This window comes from Poeciliopsis prolifica, unplaced genomic scaffold, assembly GCF_027474105.1.
Source record: "Poeciliopsis prolifica strain line A6 unplaced genomic scaffold, Auburn_PproV2 SCAFFOLD019, whole genome shotgun sequence".
In the NCBI taxonomy this organism is placed as follows: domain Eukaryota; kingdom Metazoa; phylum Chordata; class Actinopteri; order Cyprinodontiformes; family Poeciliidae; genus Poeciliopsis; species Poeciliopsis prolifica.
The window spans coordinates 274,470-289,720 of NW_026562394.1; the positions used below are offsets into that span (position 1 = coordinate 274,470).

Sequence of the window (15,251 nt, forward strand, 5' to 3'; positions counted from 1 at the left end):
TGGAAGCAGCGCGTGGGGATGCTCACACAAAAGAGATAAAGGTTAATGACCGCTTAGCTGAAGCATGTCACAAGAACTCATAGATGTGCAAATAAAATTATACAAAGTAAGTAGAATATCACTGAAAATTTATCGTATCCAGCAATTCAGTTAAAAATGTAAAACTCATATGCAATAATAAACTATTTCACACATACTGGTGAAATCCAGGCATTTTATTTTATCCCTACTTTTGATGAAAATGCTCTCAATACTTGGTTTGTCTTTAGTTTGGATGAATGACGTCATCAATGCCACATGGCATGTGCTTAAAGACGCACAGATTATTTTAACAAGAGCCTTCAGCTTCTCTGCATTGTTGATTCTGGTGTCTTCAATCGTCCCGTTGGCAATGATTTTTGGATTCTGTATGGGGTTTATTTCAGGAGAGTTTGCTGTAAAGCAAAATGATAGTGTGGTCTTTAAAATAGACATCGCCAAATCCTGTTGAAGAATTAAATCAGAATATGCTTGAAGAATGTAGAGAAAAGCAAAACAAAGCGCTTAACAAAGGAAAACTGTGGACCAGCAGAATCAGATGACATGGCTCCAAAAGTCATTACTGACTGTAAAACATCCCGCTGGACATCAGGTAATGTTCTCGCCACTATTCTTCCAGGTTCTAGAAGTTAAATTTTAAAATAAAATTTTCCTTTCACACTCATATTTCATGAAAATATGAGTGTGGACAATGAAGTGCCTCTCCAGTAATTTTTCTCCTAAGCCATTGTAAGACACCTTTGGTGTTGTTGAGGAGAAGATTAACCCAAGAAATGCAGCAGTTGTAACATATTTCCTGAATATGCCTGTGTGGTGGCTTATGGTGTCTAAATCCGCATTATAGTGATAAACACATAAAAAAAATAAATAAACACGTAAAATTAAATTTCTTCTATGTGTAATTAACTTTTTCTTAAACTTTTTTAATAACTTCATCTGAAATAAAACACACACTTTTCTTATTATTTCAATTTACTGAGTTGTAGCTAAATTAAAGAAAACAGGTTAAATACAGAAAACTATGTTTAGATTTTTAGCTGGTTCTCGTTCTATAAGTGTTTGAAATACTGCATCTTATCACAAACCTATAAAGTAATATGACACCAATGCTGTTATTTCTCGTTTTCTGTTTTTCCTTCAAGAATATCAGAGCTACATACATTGTGTGGTTTCAGTGCACTTCTTTCCCCCACATCGTCTTTCTGACTATATGCCTGACTGACCATGATTTAAGTTGCTCCCTCATTATAGAGGTGATTTTCTCAGCAGAGAAAACTGGTTCAAATTTTTGTCTGAAACATAGGTTGCGTTGCGAGAGAGTAAATTGCCTTTCAGTTAATCAGCATGCAGCGAGCGTTGAGTGTTCACAGCAGTGTTTTGTAACCTTTTAAGGTGTGCAAGAGCAGCAGTACAATGATAGAAAATAACACCTTGATGTGTATTTGTGAGGGTAAAAGTTGCATTAAAAACAATTCCCACAATAGAAGCGGCAATGATAGGAAGATTTTATCTACTTTAGTCCTGTGCAGAGGGATTTCTGGGGTCTGTGTGTGTGTCTGTGTTTACATAAGTTAGAGGAAAATATTTATTCTCCCACAGTAAAAACTTGTACTTATTTCATCATCATGCATTACTGATATTGCATTTTAAAACCTTTGCTGTCCGTAGTAATAATATGTAACTTGTATTTGAGACATCACACTGACAATTACGCATTTACACACCAAATTCGTAATCATATGAAGAGAAGTGTCTGAGGCAATAAAAAAGACCTGAAGGAGGCAGCTAAAAGCAGAGCTTCTGTAGAAGGCTGAGTTCAAGGCAGCAGTCGACCAGAAGCTCCTACACATTCTCCTCCAGTGAGTCTTTCTCTGACTCAGTACAACTTCCAGTAACATAACAGCGGTTGAAGAACACTTGGTGAGCTCCCAGCGGCACCCAGAGTTCTGCAGAAATGTGATGCAGGTGACAGACTCCACCGAAAGTTAGCAGAGGTTCCTGTTCTTAACATTGTTTTCTGACTTTTAAGTTAAAGATAAGAAGACAGAGGTGCCCATATTTTTGTCTCTCTTTGTAAAATATTGCAGTCATAAGATCAAATTTGATGGTTTATTAAGTTGCAGACATGATGTTATTAAAGTTCAACCAAGTAAATTTAACCACTTTAGTTAAACATTTGCCTGATTAGATTAATATAGTGTTGCAAAGATAAGATAACAAAAACTGTGTATGTAGGTTCTATTTAAAAAAGGAAACCAGCTCTGCTAGAACTTTATTAGAAAATTTGTAAAATATTGGAATTTTAACCAAATAATATATATTTTTTTACAATATTAGTGTATTCACCTTTGAAATTTTCCTCCTTAAGGCAAAAACAAAAATCTACCTTTTTGTAGGAGATTGACATCTCATTTGAATGCATGTTTCTATGATGTGTTTCAGGTGGTAGTATCAATTACTAATTTCCAGTTAAATTAACTTGGTCAAATTCAAAGAATGTGATTTCCTTCACATTTTTTAATTAAAATGTAACCTCAGGGATGTTTGTACCAATTAACTCAAGCCAGGTTGACGTTAGAAAGGAAGTACTGGAGGGTCAGACAAATGTGTGTGTCAGAACTAATGCTTGGGAATAGGAGTAATAGATAAAATACACACCGGGACTCATGCACTATAGGGTATATTTGCCCTTGCTGCTTCAGAGGCCCTAACTATATATTTGCCTGGGGTGACAAATGCTGTTCACTTACAGAAGACATACTGAACTCTCCAGACATGCTCTCCTATAAACCCTTTTTCATATGTCAAGATGGCAATAAAGAGCAATTTTATGGTAATTACTGTCACATAGTTGAAAGAAGAAACTCAACTCAGGTCCATTTCAGTAGAAAAACTTGCCCTAACCACAATCTTGTGGTCTAAGGATGTGTGAGTTTGGTCTTTTCAAAGAAATACACTCCCTGGCCACTTTTTTAGGTACACTTGCTTTCAAAAATATGAGCCAAGAAATCACATTGATGCCACTTGGCATCAAGTTGTTCTGAAGACAACTTGCTGAAGTTCAAACCAAGCATTAGATTGACCATTTTTTTAATTTTTGAAAAATGGTCAAAAGATAATTTGGATGTGGCAAGGTTGTTGGTGCTACACAGGGTTGGATTGAATATTTCAGAAACTGAAGATGTACTGGAATTTTTATACAAACCTTTTACTGGATATATAGAGAACAGTCTTAAAAAGAAAAAATATTCAGTGACTGGCACTTATGTGCACAAAAACTCTTTATTCATTTCAGAGGTCAGGGAAGAACAAGCAGACTCACTTAGGATAACAGAAAGAGAACAGTACCTCAACTAACACTTCTTTAGAGAAAAGGTGGATGTAATAACAAATGTGATCACACAACATAGCAAACCTTGAAGTAGATTTGCTTCAGCAACAGGTGACCCCACCATGTGCCACTGCTAATAAGATAGCAAATTGTAACATTAGGTTAAGTCAGAGTTTGTCATAAAAAAACTGAAAGCATAGATCCAGCATGTCTTGTATTAATAGTCTGGCAGGCTTTAGGCCTCTTAGTGTCAACAAAGACTCTTAAATGCCACAGCATAACTGGATATCTTACTTCAAGCAGGAGGAGTTTCTTGAATTTGACACTAAGTTCTCTGGACCCCAGCAACCTTCACAGTCACCACATCTCAGTCCACTAGGACATGTAGAAGGTGATGACATTCTACATGTCTATCATTAATGTAGAGTCAACAAATCTGCATGACATCGTGACACTATAGACTAAAACCTTTGATTAATTGAATCTATGCCTAATGGACACTACTCTGAAGGCAAAAGGGAAGGGTGCATTTAACCTCTGTGGGGCAAAAAATGTGTTAAAGGTGTGGAGAAAAAAAAATATTTAGAGAAAAACAGAGAGCTGTGATGTTTAAAACTTAGCATCCTCAGTTGAGAATATAAAGTGCAGTTAGAGTGAACTGCCAGAAAGAAAAAAAGGTGAAGGAGACTGAAAGTCGTCTGATTGAGACTGATATGTATGCTCAGGCAGTGGGCTAGCTGTGGAAGGAGAAAGCTGCTCACATGGACAGAACTGCACTGCACAAAGGATGATGTATAACACTGATGACAAGATTCTTGATTGCCTTGTCTACAACACTGTAAAAAAAGAGAATATTGCCTTTTCATCTTGTATTTGTTCTCATCAGCCTCGTCTTGGTCTCTTCCTTAACTTTTAACAACTCAATTCTCTGGGGACCTTTAATCTCTTTTTATGTTTTGCCATCTTCCTAAGTTTACTTTTCTTTGTGACAAGTATGTTCATTAAAATCTAGAGGTAGTTAGATGCTGTCTCCTTTGCTCTTTTTGTCTTATTTTTCAAAGTCATGTATAGGTCATGTGTTGTGGGAGTTATGTTGTTTATCCTTCTTAATTGAGATTGGCTTAACACTTTTAACCTTTACAATTTTCACATAAAAATCCATATTTTAGCATTGCCTGACCACTTTCTGCCCCTCCACTTCACTCCCTCTGAAACCTGCTGCCTATTTTTGACTCCACTCCTTCCCCTAAAAACAAATATAAATGCAAACAAGGCTAATCTGACTAGCATGTCCTCCCACAGGAAAGACATGAGAAAAAGCTAATGAGAGGAAAATCATTGCAATCAGTTCTCATGGGGAATGGCTTGCAGGAATGTAGGGAAAATTCACAAAACTATATTTTTGTTCAAATATTGTTCATTGCAGCACTTATTCATGCATTACTTATGTCAAAAAGGATTACATTTCAGCCAACGGTTCCATATTTAATCAAGTACACATGAATAATCATGTGAAGAGCTGTTTGAATTCTGCATCAGGAACATCCAATCTATCCATTTGGCATAAAAAAAAAATAAGTAGTAGTGCAAAAAATATAGGTTCTACAATATTTTATAAACCTTTACAACAAATTAAATGCATTATGCATTTTCTTTCATCTTTTAAAAAATACCACCAGTTTCTTTTCTTAATTTAAACCTTTGTATTTTTTTTTTTTTTTTTTTTGCATTATCCAAACCTAGAATCAATTGCTCTAAACCTGAAACAACATTTGCAGTTTTATTTTGGATGATCACTGAATATTTATCAGTGATAACATTTGAATGCTTATTCAATTATCACTGAATATAAGTGAATATTAATTTTTTAAGTGAATATTTGCTAGCTAACAAACATTTTGCTTGCAAGCAAAATGTTTTTTAGGTGGGTCACTAGGTAAGATGTGACATCTACATGCATGTGTGTAAAGAAGTGATTTTTTTCAGCAATGATAGAGAGTTTTAGGCAATTTCAGATTGTCCATATAAAAAGAATTGTTTCAATGACGTCTATAATCCTTTTTTACGCAATTCTTTTTAGTTGTGTTCATGCTTATTTTACTTATGATATCACAAATTGAACACTGAGCATCAATGTTTCTTACAGTAGACAAAATGACAGAAATCAAAGTATTCAGACTGAATGCAACTTCAACATCTACAGTAACTCTTTGAGGAAAATTGTACTATATGTGTTTTAATTTCCCTTTGGAACTGATAGTATTTTTGAACTCAAGTGAACTTAATTGAATATGGTAATGTTCCATTTTTGAGAGGCATGGCTCCAAAGACTTTTTCCTCTGTCAAAGATATGCATTTTACAACCATTTATTTCCTTGAAAAACGATAGGAAATAAGGTCAGTTTCAACTTGAAATATTCTTGAAATTCTTTTTTAGCTTTTCTGGTTCTACAATTAACACTTATGGGTTCATATACAGTTTAATTCAACACAAATCGTCTTACGCAACAGTAATTCAACATGAAGATTATATGCACTATTTTCATAATATTGCTCACAAAATTTATGTGACGATATTAACTAACCATACTAGTTTCTACATATTTTCTCTTTCTAAAGATTATCCTTATAAATTTCCACAATGCTTTTTAAATCTTTTTTAAACAATTCAAGCAGTAACCACAATTATTTACCTCTACTATAAAATGAGAAAAGTAAATTAAATTAAAAGGTCAAATTTTAAAACCTTGGAACAAAGTATTTCTGCTTCAAGGTACAATGAACTTAAAGCAGTATTTTCTCACCAGTATCACTTCACATATCTGTGTGTGTAATTTCAACTTCATTTTGAAATGTGGCTTTTCTCTTAATTAATTCGCAGATGTTAGCCACACATGCCCACAAGCACAAAACTTGTGTAATGAACTTTAATCTTTCCAATCCAAAAGGTAATTCATACTTTATCACATTGAAAGACTATTACATTCAGTTTCTATTTAAATGCACTGTAAAGGGCAAGGAGAGTCCTATCAGACTATAATTAAAGCAGCCTTGGCAAATCTACCACAAATCCATACATATGCTGTTATCAACAGACAGTTTTTCTTATCAGCATAGATTTGTGAGCAGAAGCAGGTACATTTATGCAATCAGACAACCCTATACTTAGAACTAGTAATTGTGCTAAAGGATTTCTTCACCGATAGTGAGATTCTACAGTGAATAGACTCATTTCAATATAAAATCAGCATTTCATTCTATGCAAGTGTTTTCCCCTTATCTTACACATAAAAAGCAGGGTTTGGGCACCAAATTATTGCATTCAGCAGAATGCCTGATTAGCACAATAGGATGCAAAAAGTGCTGAAAATGTAAATATCTGAATTCAAGACCAATTGCTTCTTTCTTCTTGCGGTCTTGTCTCTTTGATATCGATGACAAAGTTTAAACATAACAAACTTTAGCATTTAGACTATGATTTGTAGGATTCCCCTAAGATATCTAGGAAAATGTTTGCTTCGAAACTTTGTGTCTCAGAGGTGAAAAGCTGTTCCCATAAAAATATCTCCCGATGTCTAAATTGCACTGAAAATTTATTAAAGTTCATCAGATTGGCTATCCATCTGGCAGGGGCAGTCAAACTTTTTTTTCAAAATTTCCTGATATTTTAAAGGGTTCTTGATGCTGTGGACTCCAAATGGGTCCCCAAGGCCCTTTTAGAAAAGAAACATACCTGCAGGATCACAGATCCTCCTTCCTGCAGAGGGCACAAGATGCATGCATCAAAGTTACCTCTGGTGTTTGTTGTCAGGGTTTAGTGGTTCCTGTTAAGGTCTCAGTAGCATTTCAAATATTCTACACCATTTTGTTTTTACCTCTCAAGTGTCAGGTCTTATGTTAGATAAAGAACACTAGACCAAACTGGAATTTAGGATGAATTGCCAGATCTATCATGCAACAGCACTGATTAAAACCTTTGTAACCTAGAAAAAATGTTTTAAGTTCATAGAAGTCAAGTCAAATGGGTTCAATGTGTGTATAACACACTGGTTAAAAGCCAATTTTTATACTAAAATATTAAACTAACAATATATGAATCTGTATCTTATGAAATTGTTAATTGACTTTTAAGGCATAAATATTTAACCACTTTTAAACAATGCTACAAGATGCTGTACAATTTTACATAAAAGAAAGGAAGGTGCATTTCTTTCCTATTGAAAGCATTGTGTTGCTGGTGCTGAAGTGGTGCCTCCTTTTAAAGATTTACAGAGCATTGTGACATTTCTAGGTTGACAGTCACACACCGAAGGCACGTGTGCACATTCTGTAATTATAAAAACTAACATGTAACAGCATGGTGGTACTACAGCAAGGCTAAAAATACATTTTCTGTGTACTTCATGCACTTTTGACATGGTTGGGTGATTATACCAGACACTAACAGCTCTTGTAGTCCCTCAGAGGGTTTTTCTGAGAACGTGACACACCAGAGAACCCTGTTCTCCAGCATCATTAATATGGTCTGAGGCTTGGGAATATCAGTTGCACTTCTGTGGAACTACGGCTGCCCAGCAAATGAGCTTTTCATGAACTGGCAGGTGAAACACAAGGTGAGCTCTGTTACATCTGGTAGTTATTTGTTGCTGCTGCCAAAATAATAAGCCTGAAATACTGCATCAAATAATGGATTGCACCTTCTGGGAGAGCCAACAGCTCTCAGCTGTAGAGGCTCTGATACTTTGCAACTAAGCAAAAAAGTGTATGAGTGAAATGGTTAATGCTTTTAGGTATACATTCAAAAAGTGGTGAAGGTGATTTAATATTTAATATTTAATATAGAAGAGGCAAGACAAAACACAGCACAAAATTAAGTTTGAATTGGAATTGGATAAATAGCTGGACCTGAAATACCTAATATAGCTAATATTGGCTTAAAAATATCTGTTTTAAAACAGTATATACCATACTGTGAGTGTTGATTGTTTTACCAAAGTATGCATGGGTTTTCTGCAAGAACTCCAACTCTCTTCTTCAGTCTTAATAGGCATGATAGTCCAATTAATGGCTTAAAATGGCTTAAGTATCTCTAAATATGTCCTGGAACCATAGTGTCTCAACAAAACAAACACATCACAAAATTACATATCACTCTACCCTTTACCATGGTACAGCTGAAAGATGACATATTGTAGCTAAACAAAAACAAGAAAAATACAAATATTTTAGCATAACCACACATTAAAGCATGTTATTACATAATTATCACATTGCTTCTATCTTTAAAGTAATGTCACAGTTTGTGTTAATTGCATAATTATATTGTCTATGGAAATCCTGTGGTATAAAATAGTCACATTCATTGCAAAATAATAGACTAAACAAGTTGATTTAAAATGTAATGGATGGGATGTCTCTTTTTTGAACAACAGTCCAAAAACAATGCCATCAGAATGGCATTCTGATAACATAACAGAAAGCCATTTACCAAAGATTAATAATTACAGCATTAATATTTCTTCAAAAACATTTTTTAGATATAGTTGCATGAGTAGCTATGGAAGTGTGAGGAACAGTGAAGAGGCAGTTTCCTTATATTTCAGATTTATTTCTAACACTTTTATTAAAACACTTTGACTTTTTTGTGATGCACAAACCAGATTCTGTGAACAAGTTCTTTTTGAATTAGGCTGGTTAGCAGCAAGATGAAAAAAGAACTGCATGCCCCAGCTGTTTTGCCCACATGCTTTTCCCTCCACTCTGTCAAAACACTGACTCTGCCTGTCCTGATAAAACTTTGTCTTGGGCGAGGCAATCTGTTGTGGGGTGCAAGCTACAAACCTTTTGTAATCTCAGCCTCCTTTGCCAACAATCACGGCAGGCTGAATGTCCTGAGATAGGCCTGTTGAAAGTCACTTCCGATGCAACCATCTAGTATTTGCTCTGTTTTGACAGTGCAGGGTATAAGACAAAGCAGTGCAAATCGGTTTGAACCATGGCTGTATGTGCTTATCTTTAACAGCCAGAAACAATGATGAAAGTCAGCAGGTCTGCCACCTGATAAAATCTGACCAGCTGTGCGATTTTTTTAGATGCATTGAGGCAAAGTAAAGAAAGATTTGAACATTTGCAGAGAAAATTGCGTATTTTCATAATCTGGGAGCATAAAACAAGACTTTTCTCTATATTTTGGGAGCTAACCTCATCACTTTATATTTTCCTCCCCAGGTAATGTGTTCGTGGTTAGTCTGGCATTTGCTGACCTTGTGGTAGCCTTCTACCCCTATCCCCTGGTCCTTTATGCTCTCTTCCATGACGGCTGGGCGCTTGGAAACACTCAGTGCATGGTAGGACCACATCAGTCATCTCTTCGCTTTATTAAAAGACAATGACTTTAAAGAATATTGTCGAAACTTCACATTTTTTCTATTATTTCAGGTCAGCGGTTTCCTTATGGGGCTTAGTGTCATTGGCTCCATCTTCAACATCACTGGGATTGCAGTGAACAGATACTGCTATATTTGTCACTCCTTCTCCTACAGCCGACTGTACAGCTACCGCAACACGTTGCTGTTTGTTGCCTTAATTTGGGTGCTCACTATTGTGGCCATTGTCCCAAATTTCTTTGTTGGTTCTCTGCGCTATGACCCACGGGTCTACTCCTGCACCTTTGCCCAGAATGTCAGCAGCTCCTACACGGTGGCGGTGGTAGTGATTCACTTTCTGGTTCCCATTGCCGTAGTTACCTTTTGTTATCTTCGCATTTGGATTCTTGTGATTCAGGTAAGTCCTAAAGTTCAAATTCAAAATGTGAGCGAATATGTATGTTTCACACTTTGTAGCATTTATTTAAGAGACCCATTCATTGATATGTCATATTTTAGCTGCCAAAATACACAAAATATGACAATATCAATAAGATTCCACTACGACTGTGGTAGGAGTCCAAACGTCCAAACTGACTCATATGGCTACATCCTCTTTCAAAATTTACAATACATACATTACAACTGAAAGGAAACTAACATTTCCAATGCCTGTAAATCTGTGCACAATATGTTATATCATCTTATGTATTTATGAGTAAATGTGTCATATAAGCATGTATTTTTATGTATGATCTATACCTTGCAGTCTAATTTATTCTTTTCTAATATCCAGGTGCGACGCAAAGTAAAGACTGACGACAGTCCTCGCCTCAGACCAAGTGACTTGCGGAATTTTATCACCATGTTTGTTGTATTTGTCCTGTTTGCAATCTGCTGGGCCCCACTCAACTTGATAGGATTGGCAGTGGCTATAGATCCAACTCGCGTGGGTCCCCACATCCCAGAGTGGCTTTTTGTTGTAAGCTACTTCATGGCCTACTTCAACAGCTGCCTGAATGCCATCATCTATGGTTTACTCAACAGGAATTTCAGGAACGAGTACAAACGCATCGTCACCTCTGTCTGGGTGACGCGGTTGTTTGTGACGGAGACGTCGAGAGCTGCCACGGACGGCAGGAGCATGAGGAGCAAGCAATCACCACCCCCGCCACTCAACAATAATGAGTCAGTCAGAGACCGTGCAAACCAAGAATGAACCTTAGATACTTGAGGGTTTCATATGATAATTCCAGTTTTTATGTAATATCAAGGCAGTTGTGCAGCTAAGGAGTAACAAGAAACTAATGAAACTGGAAGCTGTGGCTTTGTTTCCTAATTCACAGCAGAGATTTGTACACTTACAAAACACACAAAGTTTATGAGTCTCTGAAGTGCTTTTAGAATCAACTCATCTTTTAAAGAGATGACAACGTGTGTTCTGTCAGAGTCACTTACATCCACAAAGAAAAAAGCCCAGCATTGCAGTTTCATTATATAATTATTACTCTTGACAGACTGATTGGTACTATATGATTACAATGAAAATGTGATATCCTTTAATTTCTGCTGCTGTAGATGTGTTTCACAAAACTGGGAAAGCACCACTAGTAAACACATTTTTTAGTAACTTCTAACGCCTCAAATAATTAAACTCGCCTCACCTGGAAGTTTAGAAGAAGCTTTTCATAACAGAGATAGAAGAATGACAGATAGTTAAGTCTGTCATTTCATTATGAGAGTTTTTCATGTTATGTGGTTAGATTTACTCTCGCAACCTAAATGCTGCAGTAGCTTACCTTATACTGCCTAGTTTGATCGTTTTTGCACTAAAATAACAGGAAAAAGAACTTAGTAAAAGACAACTTAGTAAATGAATTGAAGAGATTAATTAAGGTTTGTTTGACAAGTTAAATCTATCAAGTCACTTCATAAGAGTTTTTAATTAATTTCATTTTTTATATCTTTTGCATGTGATGTAGCATGTGGAGGAAACCTTACTTTTGTTGCTGTTCCAGCCTTAGAACCCATAGATATCAGCTACTGTAATCTGATCTGCAGCCTTAGTAGAAAACTATATACAGTAAGAGGCACAATTTTGTAAAATCATAATTTGGTTAACATTCGCAAGTAACTTGTATTTTTTATTAACTTATAAATTTATAAAATTAACACACTGCCTGGCCACCAAAAAAAAAAAAGGTCACACACTATAATATTTTGTTGGACTAACTGTAACTTTGATTACAGCAATGAGCTTCTGCACTATCACAAGTTGTATTTCCATTCAGTGTTGTATTAGCTTTTCACCAAGAGCTTGCACTGATGATGGTTCAGTCTGACGACTGTGCAAAGCCTTCTCCAGCACATCCCAAAGATTCTTAAAGGCGTTAGGGTCTGAAGTCTGGTGGCAAATCCATGTGTGAAAATTTCTCATGCTCCCTGAATTCTACTCTTGTTTTTCTGCAATTTGATTTCACCAAACGCCGATTATGATCATTTACAATTTTTTACCTGCCACATTTCTTCCTCACAGAAAATGGGTTCCTACTATCATTCCAATATACTCTTAACCGAATGTTAGTAGTTTCTGAAATCTTATTGGCTGTTTTCTCTGCTTGATGCATGCCAATGATTTGACCCTTCTCAAACAGACCACGGGATGTGTTTGTCCAAATGGGTGGTTAAGAAATGAGAAGCAAATGATTGCACCGGTTCGAGTTAAATAACTTGTTGTCAGCTGAACCATAATCGCCCATGCTGTAATTATTCAATAGGAGGCTTGTACCTATTTGCTCAGTTAAATCCAAGTGGCAACTTTTTTTTGGGCCAGACAGAGTAGTATACCTGTTCAAAAAGGTTAAATAGCTAACTGAGGTTAAAGTAACATTTAAATACCTACTAATAAAGCAGAATTCTATTGCTAAAAAGACTGCTTAAAAATGATTTTATCTGAGGTTATCATGCATGGGAAGGTTAGTGAACTTTGTGACACTATTGGTTCTCATGAAAACAGTTATGCTAAATTAGGACTAAAAGTCCCAAGAAAATACCCTTGCACCATTGTCAGATACCTGACCATCGATAGAGATCAGGATGGATCAATGCTTTCCTGGTGTTTATGACAGATTGTGACATAAACAACACAGCATCTGAATGTTGAGACTAAAATAGAGACTCAACAAAATATTAAATTGTCTTACAAAATGTTAATTGTCTAGTGCATCTGCTTCGACTGTTGTCTCAGTTTCCAATTCTTAACTGACAGTGGCATCTGGTAGCGCCTTCTGCTGTGGTGGCCCATCAATTTCAAGCTTCAGCATATTCAGAGCCAGTATGCCACCTATCCTATTCCTTCTATCATCCACACAACCCTTACTGAATGCTTTGTCTTTTTTTAAAATCATTTTGTTTGAGCTTTAGAGATGGTTGTGAAAATCTCAATACATCAAAAGTCTTTTAAATAGTAAAAACAGTCCATCAAGCATAGGACATGGCACATTTCAGGTCACTTACAACCCATTCGTCCTCAATCTAATGCTCAGTTTAAAATTCAGCAAGCAGCCCAAACCATGTTTAGATTCCTAAACACATTGGGTTAATGTCATGTGATTGGCTCGTTCTCTATTTCTCTTAACAAGCAATTTATTAAACAAGTGTATCTGATAAATTGACTGTCTCAGCTTTAACTTTTAGTCCCAAACAAGGGGATATGGCTATGGCTCTGGTAGACCCCTGCTTCTCTTAGTAACACTTGTAGAAGATTCCATGTTGGATGGATGAAAGCCACTGCCAGGGACAAGACCTTATTTTCCTCCAGTTTTCTAATGCGTAACTCCTGCTCAACATATGTTACACAACACCATAGTTATAGTTTTGACAAATCTGAGTTTATTTAAAGTAACAAATACCAATTTTAATACCTCCATATTTATAAATACATTAAAAGACATTCTTTAACACTGCAGTCATTTTTGGCATTTTGTATTTGGAAAGTCAAACAGAAGGACAGAGACTTATCATTAAAGAGCTCTGTGCACTGATGTCAATCACCAACTAAATCTAAATGCAATAACTATCTTTCAATTTCACCAAAAAGCCCAGTGCAGCTGCATGGGCATGATTCTTTATGCACACTAACACATCACTATGCAACTCAAATGCAGTGTTTGTCACAGTTCAAGGGATTCACGGCGGTCAGTGTGAACTGATAACAGAATCCATCAGCTTAGGACAGCTGTATTCCCAGATGTCACAGCAAATCACAGATTTATCATGAAAAAAGATATGAATGATGTTGCTGGTTTCCAGTCTGTGTCATATGAAAAAGAGGTCAAGATTTGTCCTGGTCTACTAAATTAGCATATATTCTGTACAAAAACAATCAACCATCCTTAGCAACATGTATGTTGGTTTCATACAGTATATTGGTTTCCTCTGTATTCTACATCATATGCTGCACAATATGTAGAAATCTCTTGCAGTTTGAGCTCTTACTTTTAATTCTAATACTTATATGCAAAACATTAGGTTTTCATTTTTAAGATGTTTTTTCTTCTTTTTTTTCTTTTTTTTTTTTACAAACAAAACCAAACTATATTACCAGGGATGTAGTATTTCAATCCTTTCACTGTGGATTTAACACAAAGACATATGATCAACTGTTTAAGGAAAAGTGTAAGGAGTTGGTCTCTTTGTACTATTAAATTTACTATTATCACCTCTGTATCAAAGAGTGATTCAAACAACTTGGATTGTGGAGAACATACAGCTCATATCTGTATTCCCATCTCAGGGTGCCTATTGAATATTTTGTTGTTATACACACTTGTCCAAACATTCGCAGTTGATCAGCTGCAATATAAGGGAGTTTAAAGACATTTAAGAGGAATATTTTGTAAATTAGTGTCAGTGTGGTTTTTAACTGTTGTATATTGTTATCGAAGATGTATTTAAAATGTGCTTTATAAAAAAATTAAAAATTATATATATATATATATATATATATATATATATATATATATATATATATATATATATAAGCTCAATAATCCTTACGCAGTTAAATGTATGTCCTTGAATATTACTTAACCTCTCCTTCCCATTATACTGCATTTCTAAGTGCATCTAAAACATGTCTTGTAAATTGGGCCCATTCATTGCATTTTTACAATGTAAATTGATTTATATAAAAAATATATATATCTCTTAAAAGTTTGAAAAGTAAGGAATGGAAAAGTAAGTGTGTAAAACATGTTCTTGTGTTATTTTACTCTAATATGTAAATTGCTTTTGGGAACATCTTACATGCTCTTAAACAGGGTTTTAAAAAAGTGCAAGCCATAGGTCAGAATGTTACTTTGATATATGCGGAGCTCACAGCCAGTGTTGTAGTACTCAAGACCGGTCTTGGTCTTGAGACCATTTTATGATGGTCTCGGGCGCTGAGGACTCGGGATTTTATTTCAAGACCAGTCAAGACCGCAACTGTGAAAATATCACTAAACTTACTGCAT

At 35.6% G+C, this 15,251-nt stretch overlaps 1 protein-coding gene across 1 annotated transcript in view; it reads left to right on the forward strand.

Moving 5' to 3' along the window:
* Window positions 1-14,230, forward strand: part of mtnr1bb (melatonin receptor 1Bb) — a 39,807-nt gene extending 25,577 nt beyond the window's left edge. The window contains exons 3-5 of the mRNA XM_055043999.1: window positions 9,599-9,717; window positions 9,809-10,153; window positions 10,532-14,230. Of these exons, the coding sequence (XP_054899974.1) occupies window positions 9,599-9,717; window positions 9,809-10,153; window positions 10,532-10,954 (887 nt within the window). The 3' untranslated portion in view covers window positions 10,955-14,230. The remainder of the gene's footprint in view (window positions 1-9,598; window positions 9,718-9,808; window positions 10,154-10,531) is intronic.
* The last annotated feature ends 1,021 nt before the right edge of the window (window positions 14,231-15,251 follow it).